Source organism: Miniopterus schreibersii (assembly GCF_964146895.1).
Source record: "Miniopterus schreibersii genome assembly, chromosome: 17".
Taxonomy (NCBI): domain Eukaryota; kingdom Metazoa; phylum Chordata; class Mammalia; order Chiroptera; family Miniopteridae; genus Miniopterus; species Miniopterus schreibersii.
Window position 1 is genome coordinate 4,835,536 of NC_138117.1, and position 23,156 is coordinate 4,858,691.

Sequence of the window (23,156 nt, forward strand, 5' to 3'; positions counted from 1 at the left end):
CATCTGATCCCAGAGTCCCCACGGTCTGCGGCTGGAGGATTTTCAACAGCTGGGTCTATAGGGTCATCTGGTCCTGGAGTTGCCCATGGGCTGCTGCTGGAGGCTCTTCACCAGCAGGGTCTGTGGGGTCATCTGGGCCCAGAGTCCCCACGGGCTGTGACTGGAGGCTCTTCACCAGCAGGGTCTATAGGCTCATCTGGGCCCGGAGTCCCCACGGGCTGTGACTGGAGGCTCTTCACCAGCAGGGTCTATAGGGTCATCTGGGCCCGGAGTCCCCACGGGCTGTGGCTGGAGGCTCTTCACCAGCAGGGTCTATAGGCTCATCTGGGCCCGGAGTCCCCACGGGCTGTGGCTGGAGGCTCTTCACCAGCAGGGTCTATAGGGTCATCTGGGCCCGGAGTCCCCACAGGCTGTGGCTGGAGGCTCTTCACCAGCAGGGTCTATAGGGTCATCTGGGCCCGGAGTCCCCACGGGCTGTGGCTGGAGGCTCTTCACCAGCAGGGTCTGTGGGGTCATCTGGGCCCGGAGTCCCCACGGGCTGTGGCTGGAGGCTCTTCACCAGCAGGGTCTATAGGGTCATCTGGGCCCGGAGTCCCCACGGGCTGCGGCTGGAGGCTCTTCACCAGCAGGGTCTATAGGGTCATCTGGGCCCGGAGTCCCCACGGGCTGTGGCTGGAGGCTCTTCAACAGCAGGGTCTATAGGGTCATCTGGGCCCGGAGTCCCCACGGGCTGTGACTGGAGGCTCTTCACCAGCAGGGTCTGCGGGGTCATCTGGGCCCGGAGTCCCCACGGGCTGTGGCTGGAGGCTCTTCAACAGCAGGGTCTATAGGGTCATCTGGGCCCGGAGTCCCCACGGGCTGTGGCTGGAGGCTCTTCAACAGCAGGGTCTATAGGGTCATCTGGGCCCGGAGTCCCCACGGGCTGTGGCTGGAGGCTCTTCAACAGCAGGGTCTATAGGGTCATCTGGGCCCGGAGTCCCCACGGGCTGTGGCTGGAGGCTCTTCAACAGCAGGGTCTATAGGGTCATCTGGGCCCGGAGTCCCCACGGGCTGTGGCTGGAGGCTCTTCACCAGCAGGGTCTATAGGGTCATCTGGGCCCGGAGTCCCCACGGGCTGTGGCTGGAGGCTCTTCACCAGCAGGGTCTGTGGGGTCATCTGGGCCCGGAGTCCCCACGGGCTGTGGCTGGAGGCTCTTCACCAGCAGGGTCTATAGGGTCATCTGGGCCCGGAGTCCCCACGGGCTGCGGCTGGAGGCTCTTCACCAGCAGGGTCTATAGGGTCATCTGGGCCCGGAGTCCCCACGGGCTGTGGCTGGAGGCTCTTCAACAGCAGGGTCTATAGGGTCATCTGGGCCCGGAGTCCCCACGGGCTGTGACTGGAGGCTCTTCACCAGCAGGGTCTGCGGGGTCATCTGGGCCCGGAGTCCCCACGGGCTGTGGCTGGAGGCTCTTCAACAGCAGGGTCTATAGGGTCATCTGGGCCCGGAGTCCCCACGGGCTGTGGCTGGAGGCTCTTCAACAGCAGGGTCTATAGGGTCATCTGGGCCCGGAGTCCCCACGGGCTGTGGCTGGAGGCTCTTCAACAGCAGGGTCTATAGGGTCATCTGGGCCCGGAGTCCCCACGGGCTGTGACTGGAGGCTCTTCACCAGCAGGGTCTATAGGGTCATCTGGGCCCGGAGTCCCCACGGGCTGTGACTGGAGGCTCTTCACCAGCAGGGTCTATAGGGTCATCTGGGCCCGGAGTCCCCACGGGCTGTGGCTGGAGGCTCTTCACCAGCAGGGTCTATAGGGTCATCTGGGCCCGGAGTCCCCACGGGCTGTGGCTGGAGGCTCTTCAACAGCAGGGTCTATAGGGTCATCTGGGCCCGGAGTCCCCACGGGCTGTGGCTGGAGGCTCTTCACCAGCAGGGTCTATAGGGTCATCTGGGCCCGGAGTCCCCACGGGCTGTGGCTGGAGGCTCTTCACCAGCAGGGTCTGCAGGGTCATCTGGGCCCGGAGTTGCCCACAGGCTGCGGCTGGAGGCTCTTCAATAGCAGGGTCTGCAGGGTCATCTGGGCCCGGAGTTGCCCACAGGCTGCGGCTGGAGGCTCTTCAATAGCAGGGTCTGCAGGGTCATCTGGTCCTGGAGTTGCCCACAGGCTGCGGCTGGAGGCTCTTCAATAGCAGGGTCTGCAGGGTCATCTGGTCCTGGAGTTGCCCACAGGCTGCGGCTGGAGGCTCTTCAATAGCAGGGTCTGCGGGGTCATCTGGGCCCGGAGTTGCCCACGGGCTTTGCCAACTGCAGAAGGGTTTAGATTACTCGCCTGTCAAAGTCCTTTTCATCTTGCAGTGTTTATTTTTCGGGGATTGTCTATTCGTTAAGTTTTCAAGTTCAACTTTCATTTTTAGGATCGACCAGGCGCAAAATCTGTCTCGTCCTAACACACTGAAGTTAGAATTTAATTTGAACTTATGAGTCTTCAGGGAAATACATCTTAGGGTTCAAAATATGTATCTATACACGCCCTGGCCGGTTTCGCTCAGTGGTTAGAACGTCAGCCTGTAGACTGGAGGGTCCTGGGTTCGATTCCAGTCAAGGGCGCGTATCTTAGTTGCGGGCTCCATCCCTGGCCCTGGGCGGGTGGCGTGCAGGAGGCAGCCCACCCAGGTCTCTCTCTCACATCGATGTTTCTCTCTCTCCCCCCTTCTACTCTCTCTGAAAAAGCAATGAAAAAAAAGTCTTCAGGTGAGAATTAAATATATATAATATATATATAGTATATTTATGAATAGAGTTTTCAATATTCTAGTATTCTATATATTTAGTTCCCTCACACTTTATTCTTTAATTGGACCCTCTTCTCAACCAGTTGCCTACCTCATATACAATTTACCTTTGTGATCATTTCTTCTCATGCCTGTTTTTCCAGCTTTTTGCAAACCATAATTACGAAACCATTGGGTCGTAACATTGGCTGAGGTTGACTGACTGATAATTCTTTTCAAAGACTTGACCATTTCCCCCCGGAGCCTTGGTTGGTTTATTGACTAGAGCAAAGCACTTAGTTTGCTGCTAGTGACATAAGGTAAGCTAAGCATCTGGCAGAATTCTACCAGGAGGAGCCAATGGCCTTGTTTTTAAAAGGTCCCAGATCTCCCATCCATCACCTCTAGCCTTGCTAGGGTATAAGAGAATCAGGATTTATAGCTGCCTCATAATTCCGGACTGCATCGTTTTATCTGGGATTTTCTATTTGGAAAGTCCCTTCAAATGTTTCCTTAGCCTCAAGGGAAAAGTTTCTCCGAGAGATACCTCAGTTTTGACCAAAAGCATTCACAAATTCCCTCTTTGTTTTTTCTCTGCCAATTAAAGTCCTCATATCTGGGTGGAATAAACTCATAAACATAGTTCCACTGGTTTATTAGAAAACTCACTTCACCTAGAAGAGTCAAAGTTGCTCAGAAGGACATACCCCAGGGAGCTAGGAAAAGGTTCCTTTTCCTTCATTGAGTTCACGACCTGTAATTTAATTTTCCTCTGGCTCTGACCAAGCTCAGGTTGTTGCTGACTGCAGAGTAGTATCACCTCTTCAGTTCCGGTAGGGCTTTGTCCTTGTTGTTCCCAGTTAATTTCATTTTCAAATTGTCATGGTCATTTTATTTGCTTTCATGCCTGTATGTAAAGCCTTCTCAGAATTATATTACAATATGCTATTTCTTTAATTCCAAATAATATTAGTTGAAAGATACACCTTTGACATGAGAAGATTTTCAAGAGAAAAAAATTATCTTTCTCAGTGAATGTATATATTGATCATAAGACTTCTACTTTTTCCCAGGCTGTGGTTGAGCATTCACCCCTGAACCTGGAGGTCATGGTTCAATTCCTGGTCAGGGCACATGCCCAGGTTTTGGGCTCAATCCCCAATAGGAGGCAGCCCATCAATGATTCTCGCTCATCACTGATGTTTCTATCTCTCTCTCCCTCTCCCTTCCTCTTTCTGAAATAAAAAAAAAAAAAAGACTGTTCTACTTTTTAAAATATTACATGTAAAAATTATGCCCTTAGAATTGAAGATAAATAAATATATATTTTAATCCTCACTGAAGGAGTAAGGATATTTTTTCCATTGACTTCTAGGGAGGGTGGAAAGGAGGGGGCCAGGGATGAGAGAAAGAGAAACATCGATGTGGCAGAGACACATCGACTGATTGCCTCCCACAGGCATCCTGACCGCGGGCGGGGATCGGACCTACAACCCAAATATGTGCCCTTGACTGGAATCGAACCCTCGATCTTTGGTGGGCAGGCCGACGTTCTAACCACTGAGCAACCCCAGCCGGGACAGTTGTGGCGTTTCAGTTCTGCTAGCCTTCGGTTGGTTTTTCAGGTTGACTGCTCTATAACGTAGCTGTAAGTCCAGTTTTGCGCCAGAAGCAGGTTAACTGTAGCTTCCATCTGCTCTGCAGCCATCTTGGAATCTCCTTGTATACTGGATTATTTTATAGCCAAATATAAATTAGAGACACTGTAAAATAGCACAGATAAATATTTAGGTTGTCATGAAAAGTGTATGCGTACAATGAATCAGCTTAAAGAACTTTAAATGCGTCATAAGAGGCTTCTCTCTCATTAATAGTGTTGTGACTGTTTTCTTCTATTTTTCCAGGTTTTCCCTGATTAATATAATTTCTTCTAGTGTAACAGAAAAAGGACATTTATTTTTAAATGAAAAATGTAATCAAAACAATTTCTTATGGGGCTGGGGAAAAGGCCTCGGCTGAATGGGAGAGCTCGTGAACATTCTCTCGAGCAGCTAAGTACTTACGGTCCTTTCATATGGGTTGATTTAAAATCTGTTTTGAACGCCAGCAGGGACAACTTCTCCCAAGCTAACCCTGAAGAGCGTGAGGAGGGTCTAAGAAAAGCTTTTTCATAGCTCAGATCCTAAATTGTGCTGCGCAGCTTTTTCATGGGCTCTGAGGTGTCAGCTGCAGCTAAATGTCACCCACTACGGATGAACCTTATCGCTTTATTGAAGACATTGTCAGCCTAATGGGATGAAATCGAAATGTGTGAGGGTGGGTGAGATTAGAGAGTTGAGCTTCGATTGTTTTGTTCTGAATATTCAACGCCAGGTTGTAGTCCTTCAGGGCTCATCTCCCCACTGCAGAGGTCCACGCGCCCCACGTGTACACACGGCTGCGCTGAGTAATGGGGAAGTTAAAGCAGAAAAGATCGTTGCTTATTTCATACGCTCCATAAAATGTGCTCGCCATAACCACCGGTATCCCAGGTACCCTCCGCAGGTTAAATTCTTGAATGCTTTCCCCAGAAATGTATGGGGAGGGAAGCAAAGTCTAAAGAAGCCTGGCAGGACCTGACAGAGGCCTTTTGTGTTCAGGCAGCTGAGTCTGTCAACTGGTCTGAACTCCCTGCACCTGTGGTTTTTGGGGGGCTACTTGTGACTGTCAGAAGACGACTCTCAGAATTTCAGTAAAAGTCAGGAAGCAGTTTGGAAACCAAGAAGACCACTGCATGTTGCGTAAGAGACAGAAGTGAGGCTGAATCGGGGAGAAAGAATCTAAGATTTGCGTTGCCTCTTTTCAATCTTCCCCTGTACACGCTCTGAGGTTTCTTAGATTTACCCACACCTGACCCCAAAAAAGGTGTCCAGAGCTTGAATCCAGTAGACACTCTCAGAGGTGTCTGTTACTCCTATATACCTGTTATAGGCAGTAAACAGGATGACAGGGAATCGCTCTGTGTACAAAAAAACTCATTTGTCACCTCCTAAGTATTTGTCCTATTTTTAAAAATCCCAGCTCTGATTTCTTCTTCCAAATTGTAGCGCAGCTGATTCTATCCTATATAAATTGGTTATGACTGTGTCTTTCCCTTTCTTAGACCCCCTGGGAATAAACAAGAAAAAGTCATAAAAACAAAGTACTTACTAAAGTGTAAATACGGCAGCTGGATCCCTCATATGTTGTGCCAACAACGTTGCTGGCAGCGGGAGAACCCAGGTGCGCAGGGAGCGACTTATCTGGTCACAGAGCGGCGGGGCCTGGAAACCGACAGGCTCTGAAGGGAGCCTTTTGTTACCCGACTCCCATGGCAGGTAGCTGGCTCCTTTTCCTGCTGGAATAGTTGAAACTTGTCTTTCAACTAAACAGAGTACGTGGGGCAGAGATTCTTTTTAGGTTGGCAACCTAAATACGTGAGGGGGGAAAGCCACCACCACACAGGAGCAGAGCATGAAAAATGCCTTATGAAGACACGTAAAAGAAAACCAGAGGAAAGCATGCTCAGCCTCAGTCGTTAAAAAGCACACCGGTGCCTGGCTGGCGTGGCTCAGTGGTTGAGCATCGACCTAGGAACCAGGAGGTCAAGGTTCGATTCCCAGTCAGGGCACAGGCCCGGGTTGTGGGCTCGATCCCCAGCAGGGGGTGTGCAGGAGGCAGCCGATCAATCACTCTCATCATGGATGTTTCTCTCTCTCCCTCTCCCTCTCCCTTCCTCTCTCTGAAATCAATAAAAACATTTTTAAAAAAATTAAAAAGCACATCAGCACTCCCAATCCTGCACCCCCCACCCCAAAGTTTGTTTGCTCGAAGAGTTACCTCTGTAGACCTCCATACAGGCCCCAAGTACACCGGGGTCTGTACCAGCTGGTTCTGGGATGAGAGGGGCTTCTATGAAGAGAGAGAAAATCTTCCATTTCAGTTGGAGTTTTACACAGGTTTTCTGTGTGGCCTAATTTTTGGCATCCGACTGTTTTAACAGAAGCTGTGTTGTGTGTTTTTCAGCCAGATCTTTGAGTACTAGTGTCTTCCCAGATATTCAATCCTCCCTCCCTCCCTCCCTCCCTCGCTTCCTTCCCTCCCTCGCTTCCTTCCCACCTTCCTTCCCTCCCACCTTCCTTCCTTCCCACCTTCCTTCCCTCCCACCTTCCTTCCTTCCCACCTTCCTTCCCTCCTTCCTTCCTTCCTTCCTTCCTTCCTTCCTTCCTTCCTTCCTTCCTTCCTTCCTTCCTTCCTTCCTTCCTTCCTTCCTTCTTCCCACCTTCCTTCCCACCTTCCTTCCTTCCTTCCTTCCTTCCTTCCTTCCTTCCTTCCTTCCTTCCTTCCTTCCTTCCTTCCTACCTTCCTTCCCACCTTCCTTCCTCCCTCCCTCCCTCCCTCCCTCCCTCCCTTCCTTCCCACCTTCCCTCCTTCCTCCCTCCCTCCCTCCCTCCCTCCCTCCCTCCCTCCCTCCCTCCCTCCCTCCCTCCCTCCCTCCCTTCCTTCCTTCCTTCCTTCCTTCCTTCCCCTTTTCCTCCTCCCTCCCTCCCTCTCGTTCATTTATTTGTCCATTAAGCCGGGGGAGGGAGCCAGCCTCTGAGCATAAGGAAGGTGAGACTCTACGGGAGTGCTGTGCGGGGCACGCAGCGGGAGCGTGGGGATGGTGGTCCTCCAGGCTGCGGCCCACGGTGTGCTTTGTATGATTTCCCTGAGCTGCAAGGAGCAGGCTGGTGGTGGCTGATTTACTGTGTTGGGTTGGGTTGGGTTGGGTTGTGTATCTGCGTCTGTGTGGCTTTCTCTTCTCACACTGTGTTTGGGTCAGCCCTGGTTTTCCGGGGAAGACTGCTCCGGGGACCTGAGGAGGGTTAGAAGGCGGGGTCCCGTCCGCCCTCCCCGCTGCCTGGTGGCTTAACTCTGACGACCGCACGTGCCGACCTCGGAAACAGACGTTAGGAAGCCGCTCAGTTACGTCCTCGCTGCTACTGCCGTCCAGCCTCCCGGGCCTGCCCGTGCCTGTAGCATCTGCCCCAAATCAACTTGGGTTTTGTAAGTCTGAGGATGCTCTCAGTGGACCGAGGCCCGGCTCAGGGTGGCCTCGTTGAAAAGGTACCGGGTTAAAAACAAAACAAAAGCCTGTATTCATATGCAGCCTCTAGCGCTTTTAGTCTTTGTTTTCTTATCTGTAATTTAGGGATAATACCCCCCAGGTATTACAATACTCTCACTATGACAGGATTATTGTGAAAATTAAGTGAGATAATATCTGGAAAGAATGTAGCATAGCATCTGGCATAGTGGTAAGAACCTGGTAAATCCTGTTCCCTTCTCTCTCCAGCCTCCCCTCTGCACCCCCAACCCCAGCTGGGCAGTTGTCTCTAGCACAGTGTCCACGGGACTATAAATACTTTCACTCTTACGTAATTGCTCTTTGATCACCTTTCTGCTCTCCCTCCAGATCTATTCCTAAACTCAATTATAACTCTCCCTGGTATAATCTCCCTCTCTGCAGAAGTAGTGAAAGCCTGGTGTTCAGAAAATCATTTTTCCTTAGAAGAACTTAATACCTTACAATGTTTTTATGGATTTCTATTTTCCAACAGGATTTATTGTTAACACAAAAATTAATGTATTTACATTTGGAGCTTATTTTCAACAACAATCTGGACAGTAATATTTTCCTGATTTTTGAGAAGCCCTGTGACTTTTGTGTGCAGAGAATGCATTCTGTTGAGTTGTCTAAGTGGATGCTAGGCGTAGAGTTTTTTAGATTTAGTTTGAAAATTTCTGGAGTTCAGGTTCCCAAACACGAGCTTCAACCCATATAAAAGATAAGTAATTCTCCTTTTCTCTCTCTCCCACTTATTTCAAGTTAGGGATGATTTTCAGACCCAGTAATTCAAGACTTTTGTCATTCCCATTACTACAAATCTGGATACTCCAGTGTTATTCAGTTTCTGAATGGCTTAGGGTCTGATTGTTTCTCTCCATCAACCTAGAAAATGTCCTTCTTTGCATTGGCCCCAGCTCTCACCTCTACTGACCAAAACATTTACTCAACTAATGTCTATAGGCCATATTCTTGTCACTTTGTCTCTTTGAAAATTGGACAGTTTTAGGTGGAATTGGAAGGTGCTCATGTACACTTAAAACCTATATAATTTCATTAACCAATGTCACCCCAATATATTTAAATTTAAAAAGTAGAGGTTGCACAGGATTGGTCAGACCTTTCCATGTACTTTATCTCATGGGAAGACAGGAAGAGCGTGAAGTGGGCATCGGACGGTCTCAGGTTAGAATCCCGGCTCTGCCATTTACTAGTTGTGTAGTATTGGACAAGTGACTTAATTCTCGTACCTCTCAGTTTCATTTGTTGGAAAGGGGAAGGCAAGATCGCTTGCTTTGCAGAATTAAATGAGGAAATGTTTCTAAAACTACATGAGATACTGTCTGGGAACACCTTAGTGCGGTGCCGCGTACAGCTCCGAGCGCCCGGTGAATCTCGGCGCCCCCTCTCCTGCCTCGTGCTGAGCGTTGGCCATCTCTAAACTGGCATCGGCGATGCTGTGAGTGCCGTTTCTGCTATGGCACTGCCCTCCTCCAGGTCTTTCCTTTATTGCCTTTCTGTCCTACTTCCCAGTTCTATTCTTGAGCCCAATTCAAGTCTCTCTGTCTGTGGTGTAACCTCATTTTCTATCCAGAGCAATAAGAACTTAACTTTTTAAAAAGCAGGGTTTTTTTAGATGAGTTTATTACAATGATGATAATGGTGATGGACATGATGATAAGAAGATTGTGGGACTTTCCTGTCCTCTTCATCATCTAGAAAGTAAGTCCCATGAGTCCAAAGAGCATGGCCGTCTTCTGCAGCCCTAAACCCCTCAGTTCTGGGACCAGGAATAATTGTCGCATGCCTGAGTCTGATATTTCGAGTACCTTCGATTGTGCCATTTATCTTTCGAGTTTCTGCACAGTCCAAATGAGTACTTGATTTGTATGCTCATGTCTCCTGCTATAGACTGTTAGTTTCTTCTTTTATGGAAGAGAAGTGTTGAATGCATGCTTGTACATCCCAAGACGGGCGGTGACGATATGTTTTAATAAGCGTTAAATGTGGCAATTAAATATAAATAAGTTAGAACAGGACAGGAAATAATGCTCTTGAAGTGTTAGTATCTATGCAGGGGGGAAATCTAGTAGGTTGATTTTAGATTTGAGGACAGAGGGTCCTGGAAAAAATTCTGAGAATGGAGGTGTCACATTCCTTCCTGCACTGAGCCCATAGCTCTGCACGGGTTTGGTTTCTTTCAGAGGTGGAGTGTTCACAGACTCTGAACACACCCCTGCGAGCTCAGCCCTAGGAGGGCAGCAGGTGACATTGGGGAGTCTTGCTAAGATGACCATCCCCTGAGGTTAAGGTAAATTTTTACAAGATCCTATAAATACTTCTTACAGACTATCTAAAATTTCTCCCTTACCCTAACAACTTTTATAAATAAGATGTGACATAATGACCTGGAAAAGCAGAAGCTCCCTAAGGTCAGATAACCCATCACGTTGGCGATGTAAGGGTCACCAGTTTTGAAGCACTGAAATTATCTGTAGAATACAAATGTGCCTCACACTTTCCATAACTGAGGAATGAAAATGTTTGAGATCTGAAAGGCCAAGCACTGCTCTTGAGAAGATGCCAGTCCCATGTCCCCTGTGGGTAGGGATTAGTATTTGCGGAGTCATCAATCATAACACTCCAGATCTAGCAGAGACTCAAAGATTCCCATCTATCTCCACGTGCCCCACCGGTCCAAGTCCTGCCTTATTTCCAGGCTTTACTCTCTTCCTTAGGCAAATGTAGCTGATAACCAACTTAATGTAAAAATATCCTCTGTCAAAGTTCTTTTTATAAATCTAATCCATATCTGTCTTGTTGCAGCTTTCAACATTTCATTAGGTATGCTAATCCATCCATCAACGAATATGTATAGGGGGCCCTTTGATTCACCAGGAGCTGTGTGTAGAAACTAAAAGCAGAAAGTGTGCCATTCATGATTAATGGGTGGAGCAGAAAATAACCTCTTTGAAGTTCAGAGGAAGGAGAGAGTGGAACAGGAGGAGCTGGAACCAGGTCTTAAAAGGTGGTTGGGATATCAAGAGTAAATATTGAGTAAACCAAGAGAAAAAGGAAGGGCGGATGGCACGGGGGAAATGGTGTGCGGAGCACCACAGGTTCGGGAAGGAAACGGGGAGACCAGTTTGCCTGGAGAGGCCTTGGGAAGGGGCGTAGCTGGGGGCAGGTCTGAGGGGCGCATCGGAGCCAGTCTACCTAGGACCTCGAACGGCGCACTACAGAGGACGCCTCTGGGCCATAGACCAGTGGGTACAGGAAAGTGTCCGTGATGCATGTTCAAAATTGCTTTGCTGATAGAGAAGCACGTTCCTAAAAGTTTGGAGGCAGACTATAGACCATAAGGAGCGATTAAAGGTTTGCATGCAGCCAGGGACAGGCTCAAAGCAGTGTTTCAGGAAAATGAATCTGGCAGCAGCTACACAGAGAGGACTGGAGGAAGCAGTTTAGCTGCGGATTGCAGCAATTTAAAGGGCTTCAATTATGGTCGCCACACTGGGAATGGAAAGGAGGGGAGGGGACCAGAGGCATTCTGATGATCTTATCCTTGTTGGGGTGAGATTTTTCCTTAGCAGTCAGTAGCCTTCAGCAGTTACTTTGGGAGCTGAGGATGAAGCAATGCTCAGGAAGATGAGGGTTTTTTGTTTAAAACTGATGGTAAACATTTATTGATACTGCCAAATGGGTTGTGGTCTAAAAACCTAAACTTAAGTGGAACGAAGAATAAAAATTATGATTAATTATTGGTTAAAATAGGTTTAGATAACTTCATAACTAATTTTATATGCACAAGAAAAATCTTTGAAAATCTAGATAACATCCTCTCCACCGTAACCCTAAAAAGGAGCCCTTGAAACAAGAGTTAACAGCCCGGCCGGTGTGGCTCAGTGGTTGAGTGTCAGCCCATGAACCAGGAGGTCTCAGTTCGATTCCCGGTCAGGGCACATGCCTGGGTCGTGGCCTCGATCTCCAGTGGGGAGCGTGCAGGAGGCAGCTGATCAAGGACTCTCATTATTGATGTTTCTATCTCTCTCTCCCTCTCCTTTCCTCTCAAAATTCAATAAAAAACCATTTTTTAATAAAAAACTTAAAAGAAGAAGCAAGAGTTAACAGAAGCAGAGTGATGACGCCCGTGCATTACAACACAGCTTGGGCTTTTTAGCTGCTGTTTGGTCTTGAGAAGGGTTCCCAGAAATGTTCTCATCTCGGTGCTGGTTGGAGACGTATTACTTCCCGACAGTCCCCGACTCAAGTACAAACATACTCGCTCTTCCTCACACAGAGCCATCTTCACAAGAAATAAAATGTAAAGAACCACGTTGGCGATTGCGAATTCGTAAGAGAAGCCTTGGTGCCTGTGCTTGGTTTGCCACCGTCTTCTTCAAATTTGTCTTGTTAAACTCTCCCCGTCTGATGTTTTTGCCACGTAGAACTCTTAACAAAAGTGTGATTCAGAGTTCAGATCTGTCATTAACCGGGCTTCTCCATTTCACCTTGCAGATAAGAAAGCCATCCAAGTAATGACAATGAAGAAGAAATAGCATGTTTTAAAACGCCAGCTAGATCAGGCCGCTGACCCCTACATGACACTAGCATTAACTTCGAAATATATTGATGAAAGAGCCCAACTATCAGGCAATTTAAATAAGAGAAACAAATGCACATATTTTAACTTTAATCAGACACCAGATATAAACTTAACATTTGTCTTAATCAACTAAAAGGGGCTAAAGATTGAGTGTGCATGTGTATAATTATTTTGGCTGAAAGTGAGTAGAATGTAGTATAGAAAAATATAGCATATTGGCGCACATCGAAACAAATGAGCTGATGGAAAGGTTTCTGTGAGCATAATTTATTTATTTAATGGCTTGGTCAACAAGAGCTCTTGATGCACTAAATTTTGACTAGACCCATCTGTGCTACAGAAGTAGATAAATGTAACAGCAGCTGAAGCAGATGTAGAAGTTAAAGCAGATCTGATTATCGAGGCTATGGGGGTGCTTTCATCTGTGTTATTTGGGCTTTGGTTTCACAAAAAGAGCCTATCTTAGCAACTTTCTAAACTGTGGAGGCACTGATATGCTTTAGATGAAATGGAAAGGCCATAGCTTTTATTTATACTTTTATAAATATAGTCAGTCAGCCAGGATTATTAAAAAGAGAAATGAATGAGTCTCCGCAAACCCCACTGGTGTTTTCTTCTGAGTCAGTCTAGCATCCAGCTTCCCACTTCTGCAGTTACTCAGTTCCAAGCGCCACCCTCTTCGGCCCGATTGTCGTCGTCACTCCTTGCTGGTCTCCCTGCCACAGTCCTCGCCCCTCTGCAGGCGATGTTCCACGTGCAGCTCGAAGGACCTTTGTTAAATTAAACCAGATCAGGTCATTTCTCTGTCCCAAAACTCCAATAACCAGAATGTAAGCGTCTCGAAGGCAGGGGTTCATGTTTTTTGCCCAGGCTTTACTTGAAACTCAGGTCAGCCTGCATCCTAAACCTGGGCTTTTTAAACTACGTTAAACTGCTCAGGTGTAGAGCGGCTTCACAACAATATTCGACTGGGTGGGAAACATAACTCCCTTTCAACCCCTCGGCACTAGGCTTATAAAAAGAGAATATTGTTGGTGCTGGAGGAGGCAGGCAGTGCTCCGTTACCAGGGAGCATTTGTCATCTCGGCTGCAGTCCCCCGGCCGGCTCCTCGAAGGCCCGGCGCCTGGGAGGCAGCACTTGTGTGGATATAGTGGGACCCAGTGTGTCCCCTTCAGAGCCGCTCAGTCTTTCCCTGGGGCTCCCTGTGGAAAGGCAAGAGGATGGATGCTCTTAATAAGATTTAAGCCCCGCTTCATGCTTTGCTGCCTGTGTTACTTCTCTGAAACAGCGTCGTGAGGCCGAATCAGACCAGGTTTTAAGTCTTGGTCACGAAGTGCGATTTCAGTGTGGTGTTTTTCAAATTTGGGAAACAGCTTCCTTATAGTTAGCTTTTACTGAGCAGACATTGTCACTCAAAAATGGTTCCACATACATCAGGTCTGTCAGTAACTTTAGTAACTCCAAGATACAATTTGTCTTCCTGACATCAATGCAGTTGCCACCAAGCTGTTTGTGCAGCAATAGGGGAATAGAATGTCATCCCATTCAGCTGATCTTCGTTGACCTTAAGTGAATGACCTTATATCTGTTTCCAAGTGCAGAGGAAGGTGACCTTGGGTAGATTAAACTCTGCCTCGCAGCGATTGCGCCACTGAGGAGAGCGTGGACAGCTAACCTGTGGGCTTAGAGTAAGAGGTAATCCCGACACTTTATCTTGAAGTAGCCAAGTGATTTGCCTTCAGTTCATCATTGGAAGGCCCCACGAACTGCCTAGAGTCCTCCTAACTGCATCTTTTGTATGTGATCTAACACCCCGCTGAGCATTGGGTCTTGTGGGGCAGGGTGTCCGGGTAAAGACATGATTAGAGGCTCTCCCTTCCTGGCCTGCAGGCAGCGTCTGTACACCCCCTTTCTACACGAACCTGCCCTGGAGATCAGCCCCGAGGGTGCTTCTTTCCTGTGTCAGTCACACTCTGAATCCGGCAGCCACACCAGTGAGAGAGGAATACACACGCCTCAGTTCCTTTCTGCCTCCAGGACGCAGATGAGAGGCCTTGCCATTTAAAAAAACACACAATAAAATCAACTCAGGAATCACTTATTTTGTTCTTCTTCTCAGGGCTGCATCCAAAGAGGACTCTGCGTTTGGTGCTCTGGACTGCAGAGGAGCAGGGTGGCATCGGTGCCTTCCAGTATTACCAGTCACACAAGGTGAGAGCGGGGCATTTTCACGTGTGATAAGGTGCAAATGGCAATCCCGTCATTGTCCCGAAGATGCTCGGCAATACTGTGTGGCAGGCGGACCCCAGCCGGTCTGGGCTGCTCCTGCCGCTGCGTCTCTCGTTTAGGAGAGATCTCGCCAGCTTAGATTATTAAATCAGACAGAGATTTATTTATTTTCTGAATTGTGTTTATATCCTTCTGGATCACCTTACCGTTAGTCTCTATGACCCTTTTTTGGCTGGTTAGAGCTTAAGCGTTATGAGTTCAGGGTTATGAATTTGGTCGCTGAATGTAGTTACTGTACAAAGAAAAACCATGTTGTTGCGTCAACAGTGGTTTTTCTCTTTCTACTGCTGAGTAGTTTTGTGTTGGACGCATTTTATCTGTTGTCCTGTGGATGGACATCTGGCTTGTTTCTAGTTGTAGCTATTATGAGTAATTCTGTTAAGGACATTTTTATACACATATTTTTGTGGGTGTGTGCAATTCTGATTTTTCTAGGAGTAGAACAGCTGGGGTTTGTCTAACTTGGTTAGAAACTTCCAAAGAGGTGGGAGACCACCATTCTCCATCCCCTCCTGCAGCCCCTGAGAGTCCTAGGTGCTCCCTGTCCTTGTTAATGGTTAGATTGACCTTATTTCAGTTTGGAGGAACACCTTGGAAGAGCAGGACTTAGAGATGCCATCCTGCTCATGACCGCAGGTGACACACACGGCAGGCTGGGGGCTGCTGGAACTTCCCTGGAGCCAAACGAGGGCCTGACGAGAGAATGGTCCCCAGCAGGGTTTGGAGAGGGAGCTTTCTCTTATGCCTGAAAAAGAGGTTATCCTAGAAAGGGGGGTGTGTGTCCAAAAATGCCTTTGTGCTATTCTTTGTTTATGGAATTATTTTACAAAAATATGAATTTCTGCCTGCCCGGCCGGTGTGGCTCAACAGTTGAGCATCGACCTAGGATCCAGGAGATCGAGGTTCGATTCCTGGTCAGGGCACGTGCCTGGGTTGTGGGCTCGATCCCCAGTCGGGGGCGTGCAGGAGGCAGCCGATCGATGACTCTCATCATTGATGTTTCTCTCTCTCTCTCCCTCTCCCTTCCTCTCTATGAAATCAATACAAAGCATATTAAAAAAATATGAACTACTTTATTGGTTAAATTCATCTTGCATTCGCTGGGAAGGAAATGTCACCACATATAGGAGGGTATTATTGTGCTCCAGGGATTTTTAGGGCTTTACTTATAGGAGTGGAATTTCACTTTGGAATGAAAAACATTGTAAGTTATTTTATTGAATTTTCAAATCAGTGAATAAAACGAGTGTTGTCCAGATGCCATTTGCCTGATCTTTTCATGGGAACTATGTTCCTTTCTTCTCTACTCTTGGAAGGAGAACAGATGTCGTTTCTCATGTCCTGAACGGTACAAAGGAAAAGAAACACCCTAGAATCGTTTCAGCGGGATTGCTGGCATTTTTTAATCTTTTCCATTTTAAGCAAAAATATGATCTGGCATAATTATAGTGAGTAAGGTAATCTGGCCTGGAGAGAGCCTCGTTACACAAGATAATCAAATGGAATAGACTGATATGTTCTGTCTGGCACGAGAAACAGTTTGACTTTTTCCTGTTACATTGCGCAAACTGCTGGCGACTGGATTGCAGGGACTGAACTCGGCTGCGCTCTGGTCATCAGTAATCGGGCAGTATTTTAAATAGACATCGTTAAACGACGGATAGGATGTATGAGCTCTCTAAATGCATCAGTTTATCCTAACCCTAGCCAAGTCTCAATCAGAAAAAGTTAAAATGAGTATGAGTAGTATTTTGTCAGAATTTCTTGTGTTGTGATGCTGAGGAACAGAATATTAGAAATGCTTGTAAGGCTTCTTCATGTTATCCGGGCAAATGGTGTCCTTAGCATTTTTATTCCACCAACCCCTTGGCCCTATCTAATGTTAATTCAACTGCCGTGACCCTGCTAGAGTAAGGACAGTTTTATACTCAGCTGCAGCTCTGGCTGTAAAAATAATAGCCCCGATGTACACGTTCAGCACAATCATGTCCGGACTGTGTCTCCACAGCGGCCTGCCTTATATCGTTAATGTTCCGCGCAGTGTAGACGAGCTAATCAGAGGTTATTGTCTCAGTCATCACTGCCGGGTTTTTATGCATCCAATGTTTTCCTGTCGGTGCCTAGATATTTGCATTAGTCTGTCAAGCGCATCACAAAATTGGTTTACATTTTACTTATCTCAGTGTGTTCTTGGTCTGGAGCCCCTTGTAGCTCCAACAGTCACATAATTTTGATATCACACCTGGGAGCTCTTTGGGGTCCTGTTAGAATTTATGGATTTCAAAAAATCATCCAAAGAGGTCTTCTAGGGATATGAAACTCGCACCAATAAATGTTAAGATCATTCCATTATTTAAAAGATTATCTTCAGATCAGAGGCCCCCCAGGATACCACCTTAGGACATTTCCCGCTGCCTCTCATCTTAAAAGAAAAGCAAGAGCAAAACTCTAACCCTTGAGAGATGGAAATAGTTCATGTATGTATCTGTGTACAATTTTCCTACATGTGTAAAGCATAGATATGTTGGAAAATATATCAGGACCTTCCACAAATCACAAACCCAGTCCTGCTTCCGTTGTCCAGGGTAGCTGTGCCTGATACACCAGGGGAGGGATACAGCAGGGTGGACCCCTGCTGGTGCTATTTGTAAAGATTTCTAAGGACAGAGATTGCACTTGTGTCAGTATATTTTTTAACATCAGACAATAGCATCTCCCAGGCCGTATCTACTTAGCCATGCCTTGCTTTAAGGATGCAACTTGGAATACTAGAGGACCAATTCTAGAAGCAGGTAGCTCTGAGTCCTCCAGGGTGCACCTTAATCCTACCTGCCTTCGTGGTTTCTGAGTGAAGGCACGAAGGAAGGGGAGGGAAGTCAGGAGGCACCAGGATGAGCTGTGCATTGTGAAAAATATTTAAACATTATTTGCAAACTAAGCTCGAAGAACAAATAATTTAACACTCTTTCTGTTTTGTTTTTGTTTGTTTATATTTTTAAGAAAGGGGACTCTAATCTCTTCTTTCCTTGGTCAGAGATAAAACAATTTATAACCTTTAACATGTTACCCTTTCCTTCATAACTGAGAGTTCAATGTGTAGGTGCCCTGTCCCCATGGGAGCCAGCAGTTGTGGACTCTCAGAGTGAACTTTTCAAGTGGAATGGAGCCCACTTTTCTCATGACTTTCCGATTAGTTGAAGGATACCCTCTACATTTATGTGTCTAATACCACCTTCTTCTAGTAGGTATTTACCATTAAAGTAAGGTGGAGAGATCTGTGTGATTGTTATTGACAGGGCAACCAAAGGATGGTTGCCTTTTATCTTAGACATGGTTCAAGTAGTTGATGTGTGAATGGTACTGAAATAAACTTTTACTTTTAAAAAACCCAACCATGTCTTCAGCAAGAACAATAGAATGTCAAATATCACATTCTCAAATGTAAACTAGAAAATAATAGTGAAGCCCGAGGGAGGGACAGGGAACTGAAGAGGGACTTTGGGAGATTGGTTGGAAGAGATTCGGTATCTTTTTTTTTTGTATTTTATTTTATTTTTTAAGTTTATCTTTATTGTTGAAAGTATTACAGATGTCCTCCCCCCCCCCATTCAATCCTTTATTATTTTTTTTAATTTAAGGATTATTAAGGAGTGTGATTAGGAATAAAGCTTTCCACTCAAAATAAAACTCACCTGAGAAGGAGACGACTTTTGCCACAGCTCCTGGAATAAGAGCATCTTCCTAATACATTATTGAAGGAATTATAAGTTTTATTTGTAGTTAGATAAGGAATCAAAATGTAATTGTAGAGCCCTTGAGCCCCACTGCTCCTAACTGTTGGTTATGTTGCTTCAACATGCAGGAATAAAGTGAATGACAGGGCTGGGGGAGCGCTCCAGGGGCATTCATTCTGTCCCTCCCAGGCGGAGCCGAGTGGTGGTGCAGTTTTAGTGCTGGTGTGACTGCCCCGGGACTGCCCATTCCCCAAGCTGCAGCCAGTTGAGCTGTCAAATAAAAACAGCCTATGGCACTCCACTTTGTCACCGACCCTTTCCTGGCTCTCCTTTGGGTACCCAAGGCTGTTCAAAGCTGAATGCTAGAGACTGTCAGAAATCCAAGTCTGAACTTCAGGGTAGCCCTGACCAGCAAGGAAAGCCTGTCCTTGGCTTTGCACAGCAGGGAGATGCCCCTTTACCTGGCCCCCCATCCTGACGGGTGTTTGAGCTGGAGCTGTGTGAAGAAAACCCTCCCCCAGCTTTACCCCTTGAACTGGGAATTCCAGGGTCAGGGGCACAGCTGGAAGGGGTGACCGCAGCAGCTCGGCACACGGTGTCATTAGCTGGTTTGGTTCTGGGAACTTGTTCCCAGCCCTCCACCTGACCAAACAGTATCCCCACCGTCATCTGCAGAATATTAACCTTTCCTGGGGCAGGACGGTGCTACTGAGAACGCTTGCCCTGGGTCAGGGCAGAGTTTGCCTTTTTGAAGATTGAATTGAGGAGGCTACATGATTAATTCAAATAATTAGTAGTCTCTTTGTCTCCTCATTTGATTGTGGGACTGCAATGTCCCTTTAGTTCAAAACCAAAGACATGTCACCTAAGTTAGGAGAAAATGAAAGCTCTGAAACAAAGAAGCAGCCAAGTTCTGAGGGAATGGAGATGTTGAACTTGGGCCCATATTTCTGAAGAAGAGTCTCCTGGAGTTTTATAAAAGCAAAGAACACACGCGTCATCTTTGTGTTTATATTAGGGAGTAAGCGTTGTAAAACACGCAGCGCATATTTTAAACACTTTCCTTCCTTTTAACCTTGCTTTGCACCCGAAGAGTGCTAATGGTCACCAAGCTGCTCTTCGGCAGAGCACTCGGGCCCTGAAAGAAGAAAAGCCAGGTGTGGTGGGATGTGATTCTAGCTCGAGACGAACTCAGGGACCCTCAGCCCTGGGCAGGTGCTGACTAATCCAGTGATCCGGGGGCATTTCTCCACATTGCCCTAGGGACGTCCCGTGGCAGTAAAGGACAGTTTCCTTGGCTCCTGGTAAAGAGATGCTTGTCTTCAGCAAGAGAGCAAAGCGGGGGCCGCAGACGGTGGCCGAGCGGCTCTGAGCAGCCCGCCCCCCCAAGTGCCTCGTCCTGTCTCAGTAGGTGCCGGCGGTCGCAGCAGTGAGGCCTTGTCTCTAGAAGGGGCTTCCGACGCCCCGTAAACGGGAGGCCCGGGATCTTGTCGAATGTGCTGGGATGGGCTGAGTGACACAAGCGTGGCCCTGCCCCCCCCCCCCCCGTCACCAGCTATGCTCAGCCTTTCAGACCGACGCTGAGTGTGTGCCCAGCGACGGTGGCACGGTGAGGGACACGGATGTCTGTGACGACATGTGCCCGAGGAGCAGCAGGTCTGGCAGCCCGGTGGCCCGGCTCGGTCCTTCCCGTTTCCCGGGGCGGAGAGGTTTCGGGTCCCCGTGTCCTTCGCCATGTGCGAGCAATTAGACAGCGAGCCCGTAAACGAGGAGGGAAGAGCAGTGTCCGGGACGGTGGGTGGCTTGTTTACTCAGCTCTTTATTGGGAACACATGGGGACGTTTCTACATAAATGGGAAACATGGCCTGCCGCCGCCAGCAGCAGCGAGGGCCGAGCCTGTGGACGGGACCGAACCTGTGTCCCCCGCCAGCGGCTCGCGCCCCGCCAGCTGCGCGTCCCGTCTAACTCGGCCGGAAAAGGTGTCTCCTTCTTCCAGGCTCTTTCTTCCTCATCGGAAGGAACTCGCAGAGCAACAGTGTTTTGGGTTTTCATTCTTCTCTTTGCTGAATTAAATTACTTTGTTAGCAAAGGCAATAAAATCTGTCCAAGTAGACTTGTATTATGATCATAAAAAATACTTCGGACTCTGCACATTTGTGCACCTACAGTCTGTTTACATTACAGTGAGGCCATGCCAGCCAGTGTGGCTCAGTTGGTTGTACACAGTCTCATGCATCAAGAGGTCACGGGTTCGGTTCCCGGTCAGGGCACAGGCCCAGGTTGTGGGCTCGATCCCCAGTAGGGGGCGTGCAGGAGGCAGCCGGTCAATGTTTCTCTCTCATGGATGTTTCTCTATCTCTCTATGTGTAAAAAGCAGAATTCTGCTTTGTTAACTTTCTCATCATTAACAACAACAACAACAAAACATTGGTCTCCCAGGGCCACCCTCTTCAGTCCTCATAAACCCTGGAAACACCCTCCTTTAGAACTCGCCTCTGCTTTTACTCTTGTAACAACATTTACACTATTCCATGGCAATAGTTAGGAAATCATTGTAAAAGGAATCTCTTTTAGACAAAAACAACAACACTTATGCAACCCTCAATGGGTTATGCAAGTGAAAAATCATTCTAATTCAGAACAAGCATTACCCACCATTCTACCCATGTTAGCAATGGCAATGTGGAGTTTTGGAAAGCACATGACATTAGACCCAGCTCTACCATTTGCTAGCTGAGTGACCTTGAGCAAATTGCTTGACCTCTCTGATCCTCAGTTCCTTTTCTATAGAATAGCATCAACCATAGAGCTGCTTCTATCGGTTATGGAAGAAGATCGAAGGAGATTACAGATGTGGAAGCTCTCTGGAAGCTCTGTCCAAATGTCATTATTGATTTTTACTAGGCGAGAAACAAGAATAGTGCCATCCAGGAATAGCTTGGGAATCAGCCAAGTACCTGTTGGTAGTATAGTAGCTGGTCGGTCTTCAGGAAGTGGATGGCTCCCGGGAAGCAGCTCGAAGGACCTTAAAGTTGCAAGTCTTTGGTCAGTGTGGCAGTTTAGCTGTTCAACCTGGCGAGAGCCTCTTATGTGCCGAGCTCCTGTGCTGCCGATATTGGCCACCTGAAATCACTGTTTGCTTTCTCACCAGGCTTTATTTGGAAAGAGTTTGCAAGCTAGCGGCCTGGGAGTCGCCAGGGTTTAGAGGGCTGCGGTGTACACCAGACAGAGCAGTGTTTCATGTGTTGTTCTCTTACCTCTCTCCCTGGGGATGCAACAGATGGAACAAAACACGAGAAACCCAAGACAGACCTGTCAGCGGGATGATTTAAGCTTCAACAGAACTCATGATTAATAAAAGACAGAGGATCTGTTTAGAGGAAAGAAGATAATCCACGGAGCCTACCTTCTTTTGTTTTGATATTGTTGTGTTTAACCCAGTTATGAATTCACTGGAAAGGAACAGAGGGAAGGCCGATGTTATAGGCAGGCCCAGTGAGGTCTAGGTGACGCAGGGAAGATGATTACCCATCAGTCACACCTGGGAGCAGTCACTGGCCACCACAGGCGTGGCCACTGGAAGGGCACAAATTCTGAGATACAGCAGCTCCTGAGCAAAGGAGCCCCCTCCCTCCTCTCTTGTGCTGCCCCCTGACTCCGGGCTTTCCGGGCTCCCATGCTCTGCACTCGCCCACATGCCCACGGCCGTGTGGACCCCACACAGTGGCCTGATGGACTGGAACTGGCCTGATGCTACATCGGGCCCGGCTCCACCATGGAACCGAAACTCGGGACACTGGCTTTGCTTCTAGCTCTGCTGAGTCCCCAGCTGCTCCTTTTCCGGGACTGGTTTAAGGGAAACAGGACTTTTGTAACCAAGGGATGTAACTGCACACAAATAAAGCTTTCTAGACACCTCATCCTCCCGTGGGGGCCTCCAGAAATGCTTATTCCAGGGGCACCCCAGGAACCCCACTCCCACTAGCAACAGAGAAGGGCAATCCACGCAGCCCTCTGATAACAGTTGAGCATCGCTAATACCGTCTGGAGATGCCGCACCACATGGGAGGAACTGCATCCTGGTACGCAGCAGGCACTTCAGAAAATTGGTTGAAAGGATATTATGGCTAGTAAAAATAATTGAATAACTCTAATATGGGTTTTTACATTTCTGTTTATTATGTTTTTTAAACTTTCCATGTCAACTCGAGTTTGGCAAATCCCAGGATGAGTAATTGTGCATCTCAGGACAGTTAGGTAATATGCAGACCAGGCCCTCAGTTGGGCAGAGCAAGATGTGTTTTGGCAAGAACTGGAGAAGAGATAAAGTATTTGATTTATGGTTGTTGATAGTTCCCAAGGAGAGAGCAAACCAGCAACAGAAATAAACCAAACACTTTTGTCTTTTGTTTAGGCGAATATTTCCAACTATAGCCTAGTGATGGAGTCCGATGAGGGAACCTTCTTACCCTCTGGGCTGGAATTCACTGGCAGCCAGAAGGCCAGAGACATCATGAAGGAGGTCATGAGCCTGCTGAAGCCCATCAACATCACGCAGGTCTTCTCTGATGGAGAAGGGACAGACATTAACTTCTGGATCCAAGCTGGAGTACCCGGTAAGACCAAGAGATAAAGTTGGGGTTCCTTATATAC

At 47.7% G+C, this 23,156-nt stretch overlaps 1 protein-coding gene across 1 annotated transcript in view; it reads left to right on the forward strand.

Annotated features, from left to right (window-relative positions):
• The window catches only part of CPQ (carboxypeptidase Q), a 204,663-nt gene that overhangs the window by 135,910 nt on the left and 45,597 nt on the right, over positions 1-23,156 (forward strand). Inside the window, exons 6-7 of the mRNA XM_081116483.1 lie at positions 14,599-14,690; positions 22,918-23,119. Coding sequence (XP_080972609.1) covers positions 14,599-14,690; positions 22,918-23,119 — 294 coding nt within the window. The remainder of the gene's footprint in view (positions 1-14,598; positions 14,691-22,917; positions 23,120-23,156) is intronic.